This window comes from Watersipora subatra, chromosome 6 (genome assembly GCF_963576615.1).
Source record: "Watersipora subatra chromosome 6, tzWatSuba1.1, whole genome shotgun sequence".
Classification (NCBI taxonomy): Eukaryota; Metazoa; Bryozoa; class Gymnolaemata; order Cheilostomatida; family Watersiporidae; genus Watersipora; species Watersipora subatra.
In genome coordinates, this window is record NC_088713.1 from 33,827,692 (window position 1) to 33,852,332 (window position 24,641).

Consider the following 24,641-nt stretch of genomic DNA (forward strand, 5'->3'; position numbering starts at 1 on the left):
AAGATTTGTAATGTATTCCTCAAAAAAAGTAGTTAAAGTTGACTCACTTTCAGGTCAAGGTTACTTTTCAATTCATGCGTAGTCAACTGGTTGCACGAATAAAGCCAGGATGACTAATTGCAATTAATCAAGGTGCGAATCCTTTTTAAATTTCAGCGGAGGGACTTCATCTAAGCATTATTGATTTAGGTACATCAGCAGCGAGCATTTTTATGATGTCAACTAGTACACTCACAGCGAATGACTTCACTCAAATTTGTCTTGCGAATTGGTATTGAATGCATTCGAATTTAACCGTTTCTATGATTCGTAGAAGCAACTCTTGACACATTTGAAGCATGTAAACATGATACTAATACTAATGTAATAATACTATGACTATGTTGTCATAGTGCGGAGGATGCAGATTTGGATTTGCGCTCACGTTGAGTTACCGTGTGACTCTCATGCTGCGGATTAACACGGATTAACACGGGCCCTATGTTAAAAGGATAGTAAATTCTAAGCCAGATGTCATAGCAGCGCACTATTGTCTCGCTTACCGGCTGCTTTCGAAATAGGAATGACTAAAATGTTTAAAATGGAGCAGCTTGTGCCGGCATTTCTCGCGCAGCTTTTACAAGCATTAAATATTCGATAAGAGTTTGCGGGTAATTTGAACTTATTTGACTTGCGGATTTTTGGCTTTCCCATCTTGAGGATTCACCATGATTTGGAAATGGAATCGAATTAACCCGCAGCTTATGTAGTGTCTGTCTGTCTGTCGACATCATAGAGCAATACGATTCTGTAAGATGTATTTTGTTCATGAGACAAAATATCTGTATTTTCTCAGGTACTAATTTTGGGCAGTGCCTCCAGATACCTATTTACACCAGCAAGTTCCGCATCTGAAGGTGAGAGATGGCAGCTGCCTGTATTTGGCTACAAAATCAATTGTCAGCAGCTATTTATGTAGAGTTCATAGGTTGAGTCTGCTGTTTCTGCGCATCTGAATCTTAAGTTGGAACTCATGAAATAGGCTTAAACCTAACTGTCACGTACAACTTTTATCGTATTTACTAGGTAAATCAGACACGCTGATTCCGATTTTTTACTCAAAATAAAGATTAGTACACTAATCTTTCAGAGTAATGAAGGCCTTTTTGCAGCGTTTTAATATCGGTCTCGAAAACAACACGATCGGCACAAGCTCCGCCCATAAATACGTGACGTAACCTAGCTTTTTAGGAACAGAAGTTACATCGGGATGTTTAGACCAATTTAGAATAATAGAGATGGGTGTTTTAAAATCCATTAATATTTAAATTAGTCATAAGCTAATTAGCAATTAGTAATAAGCTAAAAAGCTAAGTTTCGTCACATATTTATGGGCGGAGCTTGTAATGCCGATTGTGTTGTTTTTGAAACGGATATTGAAACCCTTTAAAAAAGCCTAAATGACTTTGAAGGTTAGTGGGCCAATCTTTACTTTGAGTACAAAATCGGAATCAGCGCGGCTGATTTACCTAGAAACTACGATAAAAGATGTACATGACAGTTATGGTTTGACACTTTCACTAGAGAATCTTTTGCTCATTCTAACAGATCTCATTAACGTCGAATAACTTTTGCAGATGTATACTCACTGCTTTTGCTGTTAAAGCAATGTGAAAAATTTTGTCATAGAGCTTTAAAGGTGAACTTACCGTAAAATCTCTAATCAAACGCCGCCTCTATTTGAACGCCGCCTCTATTTGAACGCCACCTCTATTTGAACGCCACCTCCAATTAACCGCCACCCTGAGAGAAAAGTTGAAAAATAGAGTGCCACTCTAGTTGAATGCCGCCCCCATTTGACCACCACTATGACCATCATTGGTCTTTATAAACCCATAATATCATTTGGTCAGTATAAAAGTGTCCACAAAATTGTATTAATAAAGAATCGTTTATATAAATAACAATTAAATCTCTCGTTGTCACACTCCAAAACTTTGCATTTTTGTTTTCGTTAAAACTTTAAAAGCTATTAGTAGTTCCTTGTTTAACGTGGTTTTGATATTCGAAGTACATGTATATCAAAAAATGGTTTAAATTTACGGTGGTAGATGAACGACTAGTTTTGGGCCAAAGGTTACGTTTAGCGAGCAAAACTTATACGCGTTTTAGATTTTAGCACAAAAGTAACGCGTAAAAGCTTCAGAGTAAAAGTTTTGCTCTGCCAAAAAATTGTTTGGACTATTATAATATTGGACCAATATTGACTAGTTCGGCAGTGCAAAAGATGAGTTGAGGTCAGAAGGCGTTGTGGAAGATGAGTTGAGGTCAGAAGGCGTTGTGGAAGATGAGTTGAGGTCAGAAGGCGTTGTGGAAGGTATTAAACAACCAGACGGTGTTAAATATAAAGTAAAAATATGCCTTCAAATTTAGAATGAAATGACAAATTGAAAGCTCTAACAAATTGCAAAGCAGGGCACAAGCTATAATATCATCGCAGATTAATTGCAAGCAATAGATATCACAATAGATATCATAGCAATAGATATCTATCAACTGGTAGAGATATTTCTCAGCCTCCCAATGAATATTTTATTTAAAGATCTCTGACAAGTTAGAGGTAAGTTAGCAGATTTATCGCAAAAGGTTTAATATCGGTCCACCTGAAGGAGAGGGCCACATTCCGCTTCACCAAAATTCAGATGAGTTATTTAAAAAAAATTTGATCCTCTAATTGAATGCCCCTAGAAGAAAAGTTGAAAAATAGAGTGCCAATTGTGGTGTGGCGTTCAAGAGTGGCGTTCAATTAGGTGTATACAAAAGTTTTGTAGATTTCATCAAAGTATTGCTATTTTTCTATCCTTTGCGATTGTTTTTGATGTTTTTGGTGATCCGACTTCAGATGGTTCAAATGAACATCTTTAAAACCTGATTGCGATTAAAAAGCTTAGAAAAAAATGCGAACAAAATTACATGAAGTCACTAGTTGCTATCGTTGCGATGGCAACTTTTGTGTTCATGTTAAAGTGTTAGGCGTCTTTACTCAGTCAGTCTCTTTGCAACTCTAGACATAATCGCATTTACACTTGATCTAAGCGTTTTAACTGATCAAGTTTTGTCGATTTTAATCTTGAAACATTTTGGCAGTCAGATCACCTCTAACATCAAAAACCATTGCGAAGGGTCGAAAAATACTGATAATTACTAATGAAATCTACTAAATCTAGTAATTCAGCTTTTTTGAGTCGGTAAAAAATTCTGCACAATATTCAATGCAATTGACAAACTAAAGCCATGTGTAAAACTTTGTTAGTTTGGTGACACTGGCAGCAAAAGAAAGGCTGTCGCTTTCGCAGTTTGACCAAAACCCAAACCCCCATCGAGTAAATTGAAATTAATATGTTCATTTTTTTAGTGGAATGGTAGTCCAATATCCAATATGCATTCTGTGATCGATGTTTTTAGAAGTATTAAGGCTAGCCATTATAAAGGCTGCCCATAGTGATAAAGTTATCATACATAATCAGAGATTTCTATGGGTTTCTTGTTTAGCGATACGGGTGCATCTTGTCATAGTGTTATCTTTACCACGCCCCATGCTCCACGGGTGCATCCTGTTGACTAAGTGTCGTGATAAGCCAGTCATGAATTGTGTTGGAGAGAGTTGATTACCAACTGTAACTTGATCATAACCTAACTATACAGACGGTTCCCAACCTACGAACGAGTTACGTTCCGAACGATTGTTCGTAAGGTGAATTTGTTCGTAAGTTGCTTCAGTGCTATATTTTGTATTATAATTTATGTTGAATGCCTATTTAAGTATATTGAAGGTTTATGTAAGTATGTTTAAGGCTTGTATAAGTAACCTGCATTGGTTTGTACTGAAAAAAAAAATTTAATAAAATGGAGATAATACTTTGGTGGACGTCGGGCCATGACACTGCATTTCTTATTTATTGTATGTCTTGCCCTTTTTATTATATTGTTGTTTTAATCTTTATGCTGTCACTTATCATTGTTGTCTTATTTTTTTGTATGTGTTGTCTTTTTATTATATCGTTGTTTCACTCGTTATGCTATTGTTATATCTGATATCCCGTCATAACACTATCACTTATCGTTACTTATATTGTTGTCATACCAAAGCATGAGCGGTCCTATTTATTCACCTTTTTAGCCGGTGTTCTTACCGTTTGCCATTAGCCAGAACGGTTGATATTATTGTATATAAAGGAGCCCGCTCACTAATTAGTTGAGCAGAGCAGATAGTCGTACGCTCCTCGGCTAGTGAAATTTCCTTCGCTAATAAAAAGCTGAATGAAACTACACGCACTCTCTTCTCTTTGTTTATTAGTCTAAATCGTGTCAAATAAAGGCCGGAAAATTCCTTTACAATATGTACAGTATAAATAAAAACGTTCTTTGCGCACTTGAGATACGTTCACGCACTTATGCACTGCAACGAACTGGGCAGAGAAAGGTGGATGCTGGGTGGTGCTTCTGAGTAGTGCCTATTTCCGCCACTAATACATCGATAATACCGTCGGAATTAGCGGCGGACATTGGCTCAGACCTGTTCGTATGTACCGTTGTTCGTAACTCGAATGTTCATAAGTAGGGAACCGTCTGGTTTTTGAATCGTTTGGTTTTTGAAGGATCTTTGCCAGAAGCATTTGAGAAGCTAGCGAATGCTGATACATTGAGGGTTCTGCGTTTGCATGTGAATGCCATATCGAATGTGACCTTAGCTGAGCAATTCCTCTCTCGTCTCACAAATCTCCGGGTAAGCTGATACAGTTTTATATGATAGCCTTATATTATATTACTGTTATTATATTACTGTTATTATACTAGAAATTCCCCTGCCATACAGCCCACGACCAAAGTGATATTGGAAAAAAGAAAGGGTACTGATTGTTGAGAAATGCAATATTAGCAGTCAAATGGCACTGCAGTGCAATAGGAGAACTGCAATGGCAGCTGTAATGTACTGGGTGTGGGTGTTATTATATACAACAAACAGCAATAATGAAAGGAAAAGATTATATGTTTATATCTCTCCCTGCAATAGGAGAAATGCAATATTAGAAGTAAAATGGCAAGCTGTTGTGTAATATACACAGTTTGAAAGTTGGTTGTGTTGAATCCGGAATGGTTTTGACAGCGATCTGTAACCAAAGTGAAGAAATGGGTCAGGATCGCAGAAACCATGGTTAAGTTTGGTGCGTGAGATTTAGAGTTATCTACACTAGCAGAAGGAGACAATTCTCAGTTATTTTGCGAAAAAAAATTTGATTTCAGCCTAATTGCAGCAGATTTTATGGTCAATAAACTGAATGCATGTTTACCATTAGTGCGAAAACATAGTCTTAAAAAACTGGTGTTTAAGTTTGAGAACCAAAAACCAATGCACAATTTTGTTTACATTTCAAAACGTCATAGCAACAAATATCAAGAAGTTGTGTTATTTATCTAGGTTTTTGTATTTACATGCAAAAAATTATGCTGAATTTAAAAATCTAAACAGGTTTTAGTTGGTTTTCATAGAGTTGTCATAGAAATAGCTGTATATCTATAAGAAAGTGTAGGCCTATAAATTAATTTTGCAGATATTAAAAACGGCTCGGCAGCGCCGCGATATCGGGCACAGCCGCAGCACCAACAAAATCTTTAGAAAAATAATAAAAGTAACATATTGCACAATATCGGTCACTATATACTTCGATCTTGTAAATTTGAAGGATTATTCTTATAACTAAATCTTATAAAATCGAATAATTATTCTTATAATTAAATATCGTAATAATCTCATAAGAATCGTTGAAAAAATATCATCGTCGTTTCCTTTACTTTCACTGCTTTGGGCATCAGTTAGAACACCAAAGTACTCAGAAGTGTCCAAAATGTCAGTTACTTTGAAATCGGCAAAAAAGAAACGATTATATTTCAGTACTTCTACGTTAATTACAGAAACCTTTGGCAATTGGACAGTGCCATAGATTGGTAAAATGTGCACGTTTTTCTCATGAAATGCGCACCACTTGATGGTTCTACTCTCTGTCGTCCGGCCTTATCGGCGTTTCGTTGGCTGGTCTTAATTTTGATTAAAAAAGGCTTCTCAAGTTTTAATGGCGATTTTAGGCCAAATTAATCTGTCTATTTATGTATAATCCGATCAAATGGGTTAGTTTTAGGATATTGTCTACAAATGATGAAGACTTGGTAACATGTTTAAATAGGTTTATATGTGTTGTGTATCGTTATTATACTTAAACGACTCCATAGAACAATGGTTAAATTTGTTGATGAGATTTGGGCACAAGGATTTGGGACTGCCATTCATGAATAATTTTCGTGGGTTGTGTGCACATATGCATTTATCATAAAGCTCCCAAACAATCGCTTCGCTCGTGTTTGGTCGTGGGATTATTGTTATTGTATTATTGTTATTATATTACTGTTATTTTATTACACCTTTTAAACTTATACAGTGAAACATGGATAACTCAAACTTCAAGGGACCGAGCAAAAGTGTTCGAGTTATTAGAGCGTTCAAGTTATCAGGACAGTCATAAGTGCACGTATTTATCAGTAGATACATGTACATATACAAACTATATATCAATCAAAAGCATAGATTGCTTGTTGCAAGTTAAAGGGTCTCTCGTGTGAAGTTTTAAATATTTTTAATCAGAAAGTATAGATATTTTACTATCACTTGAGATTTGTTTGTTGCTTTAGGTGATGTGACTGCCAGGACGTTCTCAGATTAAAATTGACAAAACTTGATCGCGGTTAAAACGCTCAGAAAAAATACATACGTATTTTTCTACCGAGCGTTTTAACCAAGATCAATTTTGCAGTAAGTCAGTTATTACAAAACTGCTTTACTATTAAAAACCCATTATCAATTTTGCCGATATTACTTTAAAGTTATCCAAATTTTACCTCGCTTTTCATGCATTCGGAGGGCTTCTCGCTAAGCGGATGTTTGGTAAAATTTGATTTTTGCAAACCTTTAGAAAAGTCGTTAATGAAAATATTTGCTGATGTTGGTAATAACGAGGCCTAAGAACTACTAAAAGTCGATGTTTATATTTATGGCTTGGAATAAAGTGATATTCTAAAGCGATAGTAACAACCGTCTCGGTAGCCGTTTGGCAAAAAACTGATCGAGTTAACAGAGTTTCGGTCGAGTTATCTAAAGCCATTTATCATTGCGTGGGAACGGACCTAGCAAATCCATTCGAGTTAACCATGTGTTCGATATATCCGAGTTTCACTGTATGTTGTAATTAGAAGTTCACTTTTCAACATGTTCACTATTTATTGACTGAATAATGAAGAATATACATTTACATGAATTCTGCAGTCATTTTAACAATACAGCGAGTTTTCAGGTTACGACAATCTGTGGTTATGCTGTTTTGAGGACTGATAAAAAAATAATGATATAAAATACATGTAATAATGATATTAAGTGCCATGCTGTCTCAATTCATGTGCATCGTAAGCAATTTAAAGAATTGTGAGCTGGTTCTTAGCATGCCTCGGATTATCATGCTTTGTTGTGTAAGTTTCAATAATACCCGATTTTGGCTGTGTACACCATTTTATTAAAATTTACTTCAATTCATTTGTTAAGAAGTTGTTTTCTATTTTTCTAACAGAGTACTTTTTTATGATATCAGTTACAGTTTATGATAGTGAATTACTTTACAGTACATATGCTGTAGGGTAATTTATTTGTGCTGCTCCGACTTACACTGAAATTCTGGTTACATCACGTTTTAAGAATGGTTCATTGCCAGTCGAGAACCCAAATGTATTTGTTTTTTTTATGGCTCTGAGCGCCATGGCGTTTTTTCGCTGTTGCTTTAGACCTTAAGCAGCAAAGTCACTTTAGGTTACATAGTTTTGATATTTATTGAGCCCACGTTTCTATCCTAGTCTAGTGTAGTTTTTTGTTAGTTTTTTTTCACTGTATTACCTCAAGACCGAGATGAACGTGTGTTTGCTGACAGTCTGGTACAAGTGGTTATTAGTTTCTGCAATTCATTGTAGCATCTCGACTTGTCTGATAGTTTCACTATATTCAACACTAAAAGTGATATGGAGTTCCTTACGTGTCTGAAGCAGCTTGAGCACTTATCCAGTTTGACACTTCACAATGTCATAGCTTATGGCACAGATATGCACCATTACCTCTTACCACTTGCTCAACTAAAGTCCCTCAGGTAAGTAACCTTGACATTGACGTTCTTAGTATGCTCATTGCTTTACAGTCATTAACTTTGGGCTTTACGAGTTTTTACATTCACTTGTCACTAACTGTCCTCTATCCACTTGTCACTAACTGTCCTCTATCCACTTATCACTAACTGTCTTCTATCCACTTGTCACTAACTGCCCTCTATTCACTTGTCACTAGCTGTCCTCTATCCACTTGTAACTAACTGTCCTGTATCCACTTGTGTCACTAACTGTCCCCTATCCACTTATCACTAACTGTTCTGTATTTCCTTGTCACCAACTGCCCTCTATCCACTTGTCATTAACTGTCCTCTATCCACTTATCACTAACTGTCCTGCATCCACTTGTCATTAACTGTCTTCTATCCACTTATCACTAACTGTCCTGCATCCACTTGTCATTAACTGTCTTCTATCCACTTATCACTAACTGTCCTGCATCCACTTGTCATTAACTGTCCTCTATCCACTTGTCACTAACTGTCCATTGTGCTCTTCATTGTACAACTGGCTCCATAATGCTTAAGGCTCCTGCTCTAAACTAAATATTGTATGCTAGATATATGGTGCAACACTTACACTCGCAGTGATCATTTATGCGCTGGTGGCTGCCCTCTACATTAATCCAAATGTATTCCTTTATTGCCCTCCTCTATCCCATCATACACTGTCATATTGTCTGTAAGAGTCTTGTTAAAGATGTGATTGCATCAGAAATGTCGATCAAATGAAATTAAGATCAATAAAAGGCTAAAACATCAGCTACAGTTTGACCTCATTTTTGTCTTTGTAGACCAACCCTGTCCAGAAATAAGCGTATAAATGAGATCATTTTTTCAAACGCTCAGATTCGAGCGAATAATTTATTCGTGACGTGTGTAGTGATACATGTGAAAAGAGTCCACGAGCGATAAATACAAGATCTTTTCATTAGCCAATCATCAGCACAAAATTTTTACATAGATCATAATAAATGTTATCATTCGTAAAACGCGTTGTTTGTGATCTTGAAGTTAGAGATTTTACTCAATTACTAGACCGCACATCGACATCGATATTTACTGAATCAAATGACATCGTTAATTTACTGAATTACTGCATCGACGCGTTTTATTGACGAACAAGATAATTGTAATAATGCTTCCAGTTTCTGCGAAGGTGACTCAGAGTTTTTTGAGCATCTGGTGGTTAAAGTTGCGGGCAGACAGCTTACGGTTTGAGCCGACAGGCGTCAGCACCGTTATGCTGCAGAGGAAGATGGGAGAATGGAGGTAAATTTATCTTCAACTTTGAGTCCTATATACTGTTGAGTTTACATTCAGATTATATTTCCCTGTTTGAGACTACAATGTAACTCCCTGTGCACGCGTGCGTAATACAGATGCACAGGGAGTTCTTGCTACTGAATAAACGTTGATTGTTAGTGTTGATTTTTAAATTGACAGCTTCTTAATTAATCTATGGCATCTAGCAATATAATGGCCTAGATTGATGAACAACTGTTAAATATACTAAAGGTAATAATTTTACTACTCATGAGTACATTTACTAATTAAAAGAATTATAACTTTTTGCCATCACCAATCATTGTTTCACAACTTTTTTATCCTTTCACCTAGCTATACTATTTGCTTCAAATTTTTTGGCAGTGTTAGCTAGTAAATTAGATTCATGATTAGAGTTATTGTTCAATTCTTCCACATATAAAGTGAGGAGAACTTTCTCATTTATCAAAAGTGAGACATATCGATTATTGATTATCGATTGATCAATGCTCATCTTTAACTCTCAGAAACAAAGCTTTGAATTGTTGGCTTGGCATACTTATTCATTTTTAAAATTACACTCGCAATCTATCCAACTCCCAGTTTGAAAGCTTTCAGTAGATATGCATTAGAATGAAATATTTATTGAAGACATATATATATGTATTACATTTGTTTTATTGATTACAGGATGTTTATGTGGTGCCACCAGCGGAAGCAGCTGTGTCAGTCTGGAAACTGCCACAAATGAGAAAGAGAGACATGAATGTGCGCTGAAGATACCATGATATGTTTTGTTTGAGTGTGCTGCAGTAGATTAATTTGTCTTATTATATGAGCTGAAACTATGTGTGGCTACAACTTGGATGGATGTTTTTAATAAAAACTTTATGATGAGATGAAAAATTTTTGAGGTAAAAATTATATAATGAAATAATATTGTTGAAGATAATGCAAAACATGATTTGCAGAACATATTGAATATATCATAGCCCTGTTGCCACCTGTGCTGAAATATCATCTGATAAATGGATTTTTGAAGTGTAATTAGAGCTGTATGGACATGTACCTTTGCATAGCTCGACTCAATTCCGACGGACCAAATAATAAGGCCTCAAAAGTCTTATGCTCCACCCTATTAAGTGAAAACAGGTCCACAAACCGCCAACCAAGTGCAAAAATGGCTTTATTAACCTTTTGCCAAAATCGGTGGATTAATTGATGTCAAAAAATTGATGTTTTTGTTTCACTATTTCGGTCAACTCATAAAACCATTTGCTCAGTACTCGAATCAACTAATCAAATGTGGCCAGTAAATCTTTTTCTACAAATTGTTACTAATAATGATTAGATCATGTTGACTATAGATGACTTTTTTAGGGATGCAGTCAGTTCGTTTCGCCATTTATTCGATTGTATTCTTTTCAAAAATGCGGCTTATTTTTTTAGTAACTAGTGTCCGGTGTGATTAGCAACTGAGAACTTTGATGATACAAAGTCTGCGATGAAATAAATCAACTCGATGACCTAGTTACCATAGACTGGCATAATCGCAGTCATGACACAAATGTTTACACAGCATTTAGAGGAAACTAATATGACAAATTTTTAATTTCCCTATTTGCAGCGTTATAGACATTTATAATAATTTATCCGTAGCTAGATTTAAAATTTTATCTTAGCAATCATGAGCTAATACAAAATAAAATATATGCCAATAGAGCCACGTAGGACTAAACATTTATCGCAATAGCCAATGTGAATACAAGAGATAGAGAGAGACAGATTGTTTCAATATATTCATCATTCTGGGCAAGTCTGGGCACATCTTTTTTTCTGAGTGTTTTTACCGCAATCAATTTTTGTTCATTTTAATCTTCAAATATCTTGACAATGAGATCGCCTAAAACAACCAAAAACATATCAACTGATAGAAAAAACCAATACTTTCTGATATAATCAATGAAAATGTGACGCAATCACATCTTTAAAGATTGCCTAATAAATTACTTTCAGGTTTATTTAGATTTTCACCTTTGTTGATTTTTGCTATATGGACTGCTCGCTTACTTGCTAGGTGCATGTCACTCAGTTTGTCACTCGTTAGGTGCATGTCACTCAGTTTGTCACTTGCTAGGTGCATGCCGCTCAATATGCCGCCAGTAAGTTGCATTATACCCCCTGTGTGCGGTTCAACAGTATGATTGTGGCTTCTTAGTCAATCATAAGAGCCTTTAGAAAATTTATGATCGGATCTTATTCAAGGACTACTTTGGTGTAGCAGAGAATAAATAGATAAATAATAATAATAAATAGATAAATAATAATAAATAATAATACTAATAAATAGATAAATAATAATAATAAATAGATTAATAATAATAATAAATAATAATACTAATAAATAGATAAATAATAATAATAAATAGATTAATAATAAATAGATAAATAATAATAATAAATATATAAATAATAATAATAAATAGATAAATAATAATAAATAGATAAATAATAATAAATAATAATACTAATAAATAGATAAATAATAATAATAAATAGATTAATAATAATAATAAATAATAATACTAATAAATAGATAAATAATAATAATAAATAGATTAATAATAAATAGATAAATAATAATAAATAATAATACTAATAAATAGATAAATAATAATAATAAATAGATTAATAATAATAAATAATAATACTAATAAATAGATAAATAATAATAAATAATAATAATAATAAATATATAAATAATAATAATAAATAGATTAATAATAATAATAAATAATAATAATAATAAATAGATAAATAATAATAAATAGATAAATAATAATAAATAGATAAGCTCTGAGAAATTTATGCAGTAACAGAAAGTGAAGTTTTTTATTTTCCTCATAGACAAAAACAGGGGAAAAAACAAATTAGTGAATAAATTCAAAATAAACAAACTGAAAATACAGTTTAGGTTTACAAGCACAGTTTTCTTAAACTAACACTATGTTTAAGATCTAGTTCTTACTAAATCTAGAAACTAGATCTTAAACAACACAAGCATGTCTCTAGTACTGACTTTCTTTTAGTGCTTAAAATACTTGTGACATGTTTGTTACATTTCTCTCAATTGTATTTCATATATCACTTTTTGTTATCGGGTTAAAGGCACTAATGCCTTTGTGCACTAAATATGACCACACGCTTACTTTTGTAGTATTTTAGAGTAATTTGACTTTAGAATACTTTCAGAAATTGTAAGAATAGTCCATGGATGTACCAAAGTTGAGCATTTGTCAATGAAGAACCCTTAAAGGCTGACTTGCAACAAAATTCACATTACAGTTATTTGGTATCAAAAGATCCACCATGTCTTACTCTGTTGTGTTGTAGGTGCCAAATGTGTGGAAAAGTGATTACAAGCTCTTAAAAGCTCAAAAACGAAAAGCCGCCGTAGATTGGAATCTATTTCTCTGACGTAGCCATGAAATTTGGTTATTGTCTTGTCACGTGATGTTCTCATGTGACAGGAAAGGCCAATAAAAAGCTCAATATAAACATATCGTAGCACTAGTTTATGACAAACACTTCGTGTTGTACCGAAGACCCCGTATCAAATATAGATGCTCGCTACTTTACAGTTTTGTTTCGGCCTGGTCTAAGCGGCAATTCGTAATCTGATCATGTGACCCAATACTTCGCAACTAGTTTTTGCACCACTTTTCGATTATCACAGGTGACCTACTGGCTCGTTATTATTATTAGACAATGATATGTACTCCTTCGAGGTAAGGCTAAAAAATTAACTGAATTTTTACGGTAAGTTATAAGATATCACTGTTTAAAGGTGACAGCATTACAATGACAATAAAACAGACGCATAAGAACAATAGACATGGTTTTATTGAATGCGTGAAGTATATTTGTGAAAATATTTCGACGAATAAGGTTACATGAAAGTGTAAACAGAAACCATCTCTCACAACTACGTCACATTTGAGCCGTTTTGGAAAGAAAATCCAAACTACGGCGGTCCCGTGTGGCTGTGATTAACTGTTCGTTTTTTAGCTTTCAAGAGCTTGTAATCACATTCCCACATATTTGGCACCTACAACACAACAGAGTAAGACATGCTGAGTCTTTTGATATCAAACAACTGTAATGTGAATTTTGTTGCAAGTCAACCTTTAAATGAAAATTAAGAACCAGTTTGAATTCTCTAGTACTGTCAGAGAAAATAGATGTATTATTATATATTATTAGCCTGCGTATGTTCATAGACATCTAGATGTGTCCACAGTAGGCTCACAACGGCATGTACAAATGCCCTCTAAAGACTCACAGCGGAATGCTCTTCAGAGACTCCTTTCTGAGCTTCCTCATCTCACTTCTCTTGATCTCTCATGCACACACCTCGCGTGCTTCTCTCCTGATGTGACAAGGTAAACCCTATGAATTGTAAAAGGTGCATTAGAACCCTGGGGTAAGGCATTAATTCATGCCGGGATAGGATCGTACAAATATATCGCTTTATGACGATATCACCGTACTATCCTATCCTCACTTCGTAACATCGATGCTTTTGGAGAAATACCTATCCAAAGAGGCCGGTTTCTGGCAGCTCATCAAAATATTTATGAAATGACCCGTATACCTACCATTAATACTGTTCATAATATGACTCGGAAGAATGTTTTCTGCATGTTTGTGTGAAGAAAATCTAGCAAGGTTTTACATTGAGACTAGCTTGAGACATTAGCTTCAAATTTCATCACTACAGAGTATTTCAACTTCGTTTTTACTTTTCCGTTTTACAAGTTTTTCGGTTTGAAAGACTCTACTTGAACCTTTCGACAAGAAAAAGTAAGATACTCTCAGATATCCAATTTATATCAGATGGTATATATTTATTTATATGGTTAAAGAGATTTCACAAAAATTACCGTGAAATCTCTATTTTAGCGCCTTTATTTGACTGCCACTTTTAATAAAATGTCACTATAGGGGAAGGGTTGAAAAATACAACTTGCCAGATTGTAATTGAGCTCCACCTCTATGTTGACTGTCACGTTGACATTCTTTGCTCTTTACAAACCCATAGTAGCAAGTGATCAGTAAAAAAGTTTCCACAAAATATTACTAGTAATAACTCGGTTAGATCAATAACAATTAATTCTTTTATTGTTGCTGTAGTGGTTGCCATGAGGGTGTATCTGAGAAGATCAATCAGCACGATCATCAGAACTAGACTCTGATTCGAAGTTACCAAAGTCTAAATCATATCCATTGTCTTTAGATTCCTCCATTACATTGGTTTACAATTTTACCTGAAAACTTTAAAGCATGTCGAGGATCGAAGAGAAATACTCTTAAGGAACACTGTACAATGTGATAGCAGTCATTGTCATGGCGTACCCAAGTCAGTTTTCTAACTCCAAAGCTTAACGTTATTTTCCTTAATACTTTGAAAGCGACACAATCAAAATACAGTGAAACTCAGATAACTCGCCCTCGGATAACTCGAAAACACGGTTAACTCAACGTATTTGTTTGGTCCGTTCCCACACAATGATAAATGGCTTTAGATAACTCAACCGAAACTCTGTTAACTCGAACAGTTTTTTGCCAAACGGCTATCGAGACGGTTGTTACTATCGCTTTAGAATATCACTTTATTCCAAGCCATAGAGATAAACATCGACTTTTAGTAGTTCTTAGGCCTCGTTATTACCAACATCGGTAAAATATTTTCATTAACGACTTTTCTAAAGGTTTGCAAAAATCAAATTTTACCAAACATCCGATTAGCGAGAAGCCCTCCGAAAGCACGAAAAGCGAGGTGCTATTCGGATAAATTTAAAGTAAAATCGGCAAAATTGATAATGGGTTTTTAATAGTAAAGCAGTTTTGTAATAACTGACTTACTGCAAAATTGATCTTGGTTAAAACGCTCGGTAGAAAAATACGTATGTATTTTTTCTGAGCGTTTTAACCGCGATCAACTTTTGCCAATTTTAATCTGAGAACGTCCTGGCAGTCACATCACCTAAAGCAACAAACAAATCTCAAGTTATAGAAAAATATCTATACTTTCTGATTAAAAATATTTAAAACTTCACACGAGACACCCTTTAACTTGCAACAAGCAATCTATGCTTTTGATTGATATATAGTTTGTATATGTACATATATCTACTGATAAATACGTGCACTTATGACTGTCCTGATAACTTGAACGCTCTAATAACTCGAACACTTTCGTTTGGTCCCTTGAAGTTTAAGTTATCCGAGTTTCACTGTAAGTAATAACTGTATCCGGTTCATGTTTTCCTTAAAGTAGCTCCTTGTTTAACTCTGTCTCATACTTATGTGTATATGAAAAATGGTTTAGCAAAAATCATGAGGCCAACGGCATTAATGTCGCTTCGCCTGAAAGAGAGTGCAAAATATAGGTGACATTAGCATCTGACGAGCTAGTCGAAAAATACCAGCACTGCCCTCTATTTGAATGTCACCTCTAATAAAACACCACTATAGGGAAAAATTTGAACAATGCAGCACTATAACGTTCAAATAGAGGTTTTACGGTAATATTCATGTTCGGTGAAGAGATCATTGCAACAATTAATACCTTCTATGATGAATAAAACAGCGTTTTGTGTTAGTGATTTATTTTCTACAAAGACCACATTTGTATATTTATTAGCCTTAGAGTTTGAGTAGCTGATCATGCTTTGTGCTCCATTGAGTTAATTTTTTTTAACCTCGGGTAACTCCAAAGTCCGGTTTTAACGGGTTTAGTTTTATATAATAATAAAGAATGTTATTCGCTATAAGCATGTATATAAGTGTGTATAATATAAACATGTATATAAACATGTATATAATTGAGCATGTTAAAAGATGTATATAAAGAGTAAGTTATCTGGAAAAATATTCTAGCTCTCGACAACGATGGATAGAAGTGAGAGAGAGGTAGGGAGAGGGGAGAGAGAACCAGGAGAGAGACAGGCTGTAGTATGTTTGTGATTCCTTTATAAGCATGGTTGTAAAAGTGAACTTTGATGTCGTTACCAGAGATACACCAATTCCTGCGCTGGAAGGCCGACACTTCCAATTTTTGGGTCTATTAAGATGTGATGATCGACCATCGGAGCGAGAGAATCTTCCTGCGAGCAGGGTTAGTGTTAAACACATATTTTAGTCATATAATCTATTTAAAAAGTAGGACAACTCTTCAAATTCGTACACTTAGTAATGTGTTATATTATGTATGTATATTAGTGGGTTAATAACAATTATGTGCTTATTCCAAGTATATGCTAAATAAATGGTCGAATAGCCATGTATGTGGTGTGGTAATATCTGTACAGATGGTTATCTTCAATCATAGGAAAAATGACAGGTTCAGAATTTAGCCTACAAAATCATTTAAAAATATTATTTACAGCTGTTTAGTTTACATATTTGAAATTAAGACAAAATAAGGATCAATTTAATAAATAATTTATGGCTATTGACTAAATTCACAATTAGTAATAATGTTGGAAGTAAGATTTTTCCAACACAAGTGTCCAGTTTATTTCACACACGACTGTAGTTAACCTTCGATACAGGTGCAAGCTGGCCTAGCGATGTTTGTTTTTGCAAATCTGGATCATAGTCTAAGATGTTCCCCGGCTAATAGCTCACTTTTTCCAATGTTCAAACTCCTTTCAAGTTTAACATTGACTTCACTCTTTTCATCGTCTCACGCATGCGACTTCTGAAATATTTACTATAATAAGATTTATGTCTGTGTGTCCTAAGCAACAGTTAAATGTTGGGAAAAACATTGCATCGCACTGGATTCAAACTTAGACATTAATGAGGCAACGAGGCAGGAGTAATAGGAGATGAATATAAGAGCACTGACTCTGTTGTAAACAACTCAGGAGAATTGTTTGGGTTTGGTATCTAGACTATGTAACATGTGACATCTAGGTGAAGGGTTTGAAAATAAAGTTTCTCAAACATTTTCAGTTTTATAAAATTAGTCATTACGATGCGATATTCTTCGATTCAATTTAATCTAAATTAACAAAACATATAACATAAAATCAATAAACATATAACATAAATTAAATAAACATATAAAATAAATTAAATAAACATATAAAATAAATTAAATAAACATATAACATAAAATAAATAAACATATAACATAATTTAAATAAACATATAACATAAATTAAATAAACATATAAAATAAATTAAATAAACATATAAAATAAATAAACATATAACATAAATTAACCCATTCAGGACTAATTAGTTATTGGTTGACTGCTCCCCCAGCCTAATTAATTTTTCACTAGCCTTACAATTAAAATAGAGCTACACAAAATTGTGTATAACTAGAGTTCTTTTTAAAATAATTTTGATTTGTTTTTTGCAGCTTAACAAAGACATTCCAGGCTACAATGTGATATAAATTTTTGTGCACCTTTACAAATTCTACTGACCACAATTTTTATTAATTCTGTGAACTTTTTTTATCAAAATTGTTTTTCATGTTTCGTAGCAGCTAACAAGCAGTTTTTTGATACTGAAATTGTTGGACCTATGTTAGATTGATAGCAAACTTTATCAGCAGCAAATAAAAAAAAAGATTTCTCAATTCCGAGCAATAGAACAGGTGTTACTAGCTTCTAACCAACACTACGTCACTGACAGTTTTATCAATTATATAATCAAACAATTTGTTAATTTATATTGAAATGCATTGCAGAGGTTATTATGAATATATTATGCATAAAATACTCAAGTTACCAGCTAACAGAAAATCAATTACCAGCAAAAAAATAGGTGTAAAAATACAGTAAAATATATTGTAAAAAATACAGTAAAAATGAATATGCATGAAAACGAAACAATATATACATGTATAATAAGGGTGTGTTCATTAAAAAATTATGACACGGTGAGAGTTATTTGTTGCCAACTACACATGCATATTTGCTGCCATTATAAGTTAGTTGATGCAGTATTCATCAGATATTGGTGTTGAAGCCCTAGGCTCATCATCAACGGCATCATCACTCACAAGCCCTTGACTGTCTTCACCTTCATGTAGCAAATATGATACAGCCTAAAAAAATTGTGCTTTAGTAGCTTTTCAGGGTAAATACCTGATAACAAATTGAAAATAAGTAGTCTACTGCAGCTAACAATTGGTAATACAAATTGCAAATATTTTTTGATACTGTAAATATAAACACAAAAAGTCATGAAGATGATTACTGTGGTAAGTGTCCCCTATCGACCAATATTAGAGCCTAGTGGTTGGGGCTAGTTTATAGTAGATGTTGAGGTTGAGAACTATATGCTTGACTAATTGCGGGTTGAACAATTGGATATAAATGAAATAAGAAATTTTTATTATCTTGTAGTTTTACAAGGAAATCATAAAACTATTGTTTATTATGGGGTAATAGAGTGATGAGTTCATGCTGCAAAAAGATCTAAATTTTATTGGATTGAAAATGTTATAATCATGTGTATCATGAAAAAAATCCATATCTTACACTGTTAGAAGAAAGTTTGTTAGAAATTCACAAGAAAAATTTCGGCTTTTTATCGTTTTTTTTCGGTAAAATTCTATAAATAGCCACATAAAACTTACCTTCTTTCATCAGAAAATTCTCATTTTCTTCTTGAACATTACTTTTTTTGCTATTTTCTTCCCCTGAGCTGATTACCGCATCTAATTCACTTAAGAATTTTGCCATCGTTCGCATAAACCTTTTCAAAAAATGGCGATCATCAAATTTCCAAAACAGTTGATATCTATCACATAATTTGTTAGTTAAAACTTTCTTGTCCAATCACATATTTGGTATCAAAATGATGCCCAGACTCTTAAACTTTGTTTGGTGAATGAATAAAACCGATGTACCTAAACAGCTAAGCAATAGAGCAAATCAAAGTTTAACCCGAGTACTTCGGGAATGGGCCCTGGAGAGCACAACTCTTCCCGATGTATTCGGGAACAGTCCTGAGTGGGTTAAATAAACATATAAAATAAATTAAATAAACATATAAAATAAATTAAATAAACATATAAAATAAAATAAATAAACATATAAAATAAAATAAATAAACATATAACATAAATTAAATAAACATATAACATAAAAAATAGTCTCTGCCAACCAATATCTTGAATTGATATTGCCCTGGTTTAGTAATGAATTGAAAAGACTAATTGCGCTATTTGGAGTGCTTAAATATTTGCGAAGTTTAAATTGCTAGCTAAACATCAACTAAATTGTTCATTTTCATATTATTCGTTTTAATTGGCATATGTACATTGGGAAATGGAGGTATGCGTTCAAACCAATGACGGTGTTTCATTCGTTGCGCTTATAGGTGTCAGGAGACAGTGACATCAAACAGATTCTCGAATCACTGCGTGCCTACAGACACAGACGGCTTTATTTGATCTGGTCCCTACAGTCTCTTCACGACCTTCTCAAGCTCAAAAGTGTGGAGCTGAACTACTATCCAGAACTTGTGTCCATCATTGCCGAGTTGCTCAGAATGCACCAACATGACTTAGGCCTGTTGCTTATAGCAAGGTCTGTATGGTAGTTGTATGATAGTTACTGATAGTTGTATGATAGTTACTGATAGTTGTATGATAGTTACTGATAGTTGTATGATAGTTACTGATAGTCGTATGATTGTTACTGATAGTCGTATGATTGTTACTGATGGTTGTATGATAGTTACTGATAGTTTTTACAGTGCACTCTCAGTATATGATCCTGATCCGTTCCAGTGTTGGAAACGTATGGTGAAAAAATCATATGTATGGGTATAGAAACCATAGTAATTATATAATGCAAACATCCCCTGGTAAAAATTGTCAAATTTTTATATAAGTGTTGTACATATTATAAATTAGTAACAAAATAGTATGTCAACCGTAGTAACTATGTACGTGCATAGTTAGTAAGGTAGTACGTAGTACTTACATATAACATAAACTTTGACTTCACCTTGGATGAATTTAGCTTACTAAACACACACACTTAAAGCTAAGTTTTAGTATGTATTTTCAACTATTTTACTGGATTTCAACTTTTTATCACTAAAATTTTATCACATCCGTTTCTGTCTTCTTTTTCACATCAACTTTTAGTGAACTTGTTTAAAACATCTTTCAACCTAATTCGTCAAAAAAGCCCGAATGATGCTGTTTGCGTAATGAAGTAGATCTTTGTTAGCAGGTTAAGAGAAATTGTCTGACCACTGACCTTCTGCTCGAAGGGATTGCAACTCCAACTTTGTTCTTGGTTTTAAAAGGAAAATATTACCATTTTATATACGAGAGTTGCTGAAAGGAGAGAAATCGATCATCATGTTTTTTTCAAGTGTTGTAAAAATATTTTCGTTGGATTTTGGGGTCTTTGTTATCTAATGTAGGTAATAAGCGCACCGACTGGCAAATTTGAACTCGGGCGAAAATTTAGTTGAATTCATACGGTGAAATAAGGTCCGTATGGTGAGGTGAAAAAATCATCATGTTCCACTTCATGAGATAAAAGAATCATATATCAGGGTAATCGTATCCTAAGGGTATATTTGTATGTTTGAACTATTTGTTTATTGCTTGGGACGCCCAAACTCATAGATGTGTTACTCTATCGTGTTTGTTTTGCAGTGCCACCATGTGTTACCTAATATATCCAGAGAGCCGACAGCACCCTGATGTTAAAGCACATCAATATATTTCAGCCAGAATTTTGCGTAAAACTGTTAGAGTCCTACACAATACACTGCTCCAAGGTTTAGAAAATAGCAATGTATGTTACCTCTATGGTTAACTCTATTTTTTTTGTTTCAGCGTAGTATCGTCTGATTTTGTCTCTAGTGCGTTTCACTTTCTCTCTGCATATTATAAATTGCTAAACAAAGACAATGATATTCAGATTTTATGCTCAGAGCGCTGTGAGAATCGTGCAATCTATTTCCTAGACACATTAGTTTGTCATCTATGGATTCTGATGACAAATTAAACCTTAAAACTGTGTTTTTCAATAGTTTTTTTAGTTTCGGGTTGGCTTATACAAGTATAACTCAGATCGCACTCAAATGAAATGACATGCTAACTTAGTTCCAGCAACTACAACTCAAACTACAAGCTGAACCTTTATGCCTTTTTACTACTACCATGGTTAACAAGTTCCTAGCCTGGCGAGTTATTACTTGAGGCAGTATTATTACTGTAAAAATAAATTAACAGAAGTACTATCGCTCAATAGATAATCATCAGGAGCCCCTTTATTTACAACTAGTGAAAGCTGCGTAACTGTAATGTGTCTGACACGGCTGGTCATCACGAAGAAAAAATTGTGACAAAAAATGGAGTTTCTGCGAAGCCAAACTATGCTCAGCGTGAACTGTAAATACATTTTCTATTAGCTCAGTGCAGACCGATGGTTATTTATTTTGTTTAAATGCAGACACGATACAACCAACTACTAGTTAACCAACTACTAGTTAACCAACTACTAGTTAACCAACTACTAGTTAACCAACTACTAGTTAACCAACTACTAGTTAACCAACTACTAGTTAACCAACTACTAGTTAACCAACTACTAGTTAACCAACTACTAGTTAACCAACTACTAGTTAACCAACTACTAGTTAACCAACTACTAGTTAACCAACTACTAGTTAACCAACTACTAGTTAACCAACTACTAGTTAACCAACTACTAGTTAACCAACTACTAGTTAACCAACTACTAGTTAACCAACTACTAGTTAACCAACTACTAGTTAACCAACTACTAGTTAACCAACCACTCATTAACCAGAAACATATCCTGCAAAGACTGATCCGGGCGGCTCTTGGTGATATGCAAACGCTTTGTTGACGCCAATCGTGGTACGCAATGTCTTAAATTTTTTCTGCGACCTTTTTGCAGTGATGAGTGTTTACCACCTGTTACGGTTTGCAAGGCTTATATGCATTATTTGTTATAAAATTCACCATTTTAGGGCTGTTTTTCTAGGATCAGTCTATATGCAAGAATCTACAATACTTGATGTTAATGTCCAGTTTTAGGAATAATCAGTATTCTCCAGTTTGCATAATTGTGCAGTTTGTAAATACTTTCCATTTTTATAGCTAAACTTCTTTTATCTGCGAAAAATATATATGAATGAAATATAAATTGGTGAAATCAGATGCAGCACCTGGTAATCAAAGCTAACTTGTAAACTGGTAGCAAACTTGGTTTATGTCATCATTTTATATCATACTTGCTTTTAAATTTATGTTTTTGCTGAGTGTAGTAGCTAGACTACAACTAGACTAACTACTCAGCTACACCTACACTAGACCTTTACTTCTGACCTTCTGGTACCTCCAGAGTCAGGCAGTTCTCTTGTCTATGATACGATTTTATACGTTTGATCTATCATTCAGATCCTTTAGTAATTTCATAGATAATACTCTAATAATTTTATCTTGTTTACTTCTGTGGTTACCTTCATCGTTACATTCTTTTCTTAATTGACAGCTCACAAAGCATGCGCTTTTGGCATTATACTACCTGGATATTCCAAAAGATGTGGTGAGTTGTCTCTCCTTGCGTGTAGGTATCAGCAATCTCTCCAAGCCATCAGGCTGTGTGTACGAGTGTGTTGGTTGTTGGATGTTAATTACATTCAGGAAGTCAGAATATTGCTGCTGACTTATTGTATCTCATGCTGCCGTTGAATGCCTCAGTTGGGTGCCTTGAGAGGCTGGTGCAGTTTTAGATTTTTAAGTAGAGTTCATTCTTTATTTTTGAACGTTTCAAATTACGAACAAATTAGAATTTAAACAAAGAATTTGAGATGTTTTGCTTCAGATGCTGGACTATAATTTGAAACATTTGAGTTATCAGAACATCTACTAGATGAGTCGGGATAACTCCAACAAAGCTCATTAACCTTCAGCTTCCTCTTTCTGTCTCTTTTTTTGTCTTTTCTCTCTCACATCCCTCTATTTTTTCTCCTTCTCTTCTTCTTTCTTCACTCTCCTGCACTCATTTTTACTTTCTCCCCACGGTCCCTCTCACTTTCTTCCCGCGGTCCCTCTCACTTTCTCCCCGCGGTCCCTCTCACTTTCCCTCCACGGTCCCTCTCACTTTCTCCCCGCGGTCCCTCTCACTTTCTCTCCGCGGTCCTTCTCCTTTCTCTCCGCGGTCCCTCTCACTTTCTCTCCGCGGTCCCTCTCACTTTCTCTCCGCGGTCCCTCTCACTTTCTCTTCGCGGTCCCTCTCACTTTCTCTTCGCGGTCCCTCTCATTTTCTCTCCGCGGTCCCTCTCACTTTCTCTCCGCGGTCTCTCTCATTTTCTCTCCGCGGTCCCTCTCACTTTCTTCCCACGGTCCCTCTCACTTTCTCCCTGCGGTCCCTCTCACTTTCTCTCCGCGGTCCCTCTCACTTTCTCTCCGCGGTCCCTCTCACTTTCTCTCCGCGGTCCCTCTCACTTTCTCTCCGCGGTCCCTCTCACTTTCTCCCTGCGGTCCCTCTCACTTTCTCTCCGCGGTCCCTCTCACTTTCTCCCCGCGGTCCCTCTCACTTTCTCTCCGCGGTCCCTCTCACTTTCTCTCCGCGGTCCCTCTCACTTTCTCTCCGCGGTCCCTCTCACTTTCTCTCCACGGTCCCTCTCACTTTCTCTCCGCGGTCCCTCTCACTTTCTCCCCGCGGTCCCTCTCACTTTCTCCCCGCGGTCTCTCTCACTTTCTCTCCGCGGTCCCTCTCACTTTCTCTCCGCGGTCCCTCTCACTTTCTCCCCGCGGTCCCTCTCACTTTCTCCCCGCGGTCCCTCTCACTTTCTCTCCGCGGTCCCTCTCACTTTCTCTCCGCGGTCCCTCTCACTTTCTCCCCGCGGTCCCTCTCACTTTCTCTCCGCGGTCCCTCTCACTTTCTCTCCGCGGTCCCTCTCACTTTCTCTCCGCGGTCCCTCTCACTTTCTCTCCGCGGTCCCTCTCACTTTCTCTCCGCGGTCCCTCTCACTTTCTCCCCGCGGTCCCTCTCACTTTCTCCCCGCGGTCCCTCTCACTTTCTCCCCGCGGTCTCTCTCACTTTCTCTCCG

The 24,641-nt window shown here is 35.2% G+C and overlaps 1 protein-coding gene across 2 annotated transcripts in view; it reads left to right on the forward strand.

Annotated features, from left to right (window-relative positions):
* Window positions 1–24,641, forward strand: part of LOC137398599 (protein zer-1 homolog) — a 55,934-nt gene that overhangs the window by 6,565 nt on the left and 24,728 nt on the right. Inside the window, exons 4-11 of one of the 2 annotated variants that reach the window (XM_068084763.1) lie at window positions 836–896; window positions 4,638–4,765; window positions 8,047–8,219; window positions 13,781–13,942; window positions 16,578–16,680; window positions 19,911–20,119; window positions 21,208–21,349; window positions 23,078–23,131. In XM_068084763.1, the coding sequence (XP_067940864.1) occupies window positions 836–896; window positions 4,638–4,765; window positions 8,047–8,219; window positions 13,781–13,942; window positions 16,578–16,680; window positions 19,911–20,119; window positions 21,208–21,349; window positions 23,078–23,131 (1,032 nt within the window). The remainder of the gene's footprint in view (window positions 1–835; window positions 897–4,637; window positions 4,766–8,046; window positions 8,220–13,780; window positions 13,943–16,577; window positions 16,681–19,910; window positions 20,120–21,207; window positions 21,350–23,077; window positions 23,132–24,641) is intronic. The other variant, XM_068084764.1, reaches the window with a different exon arrangement.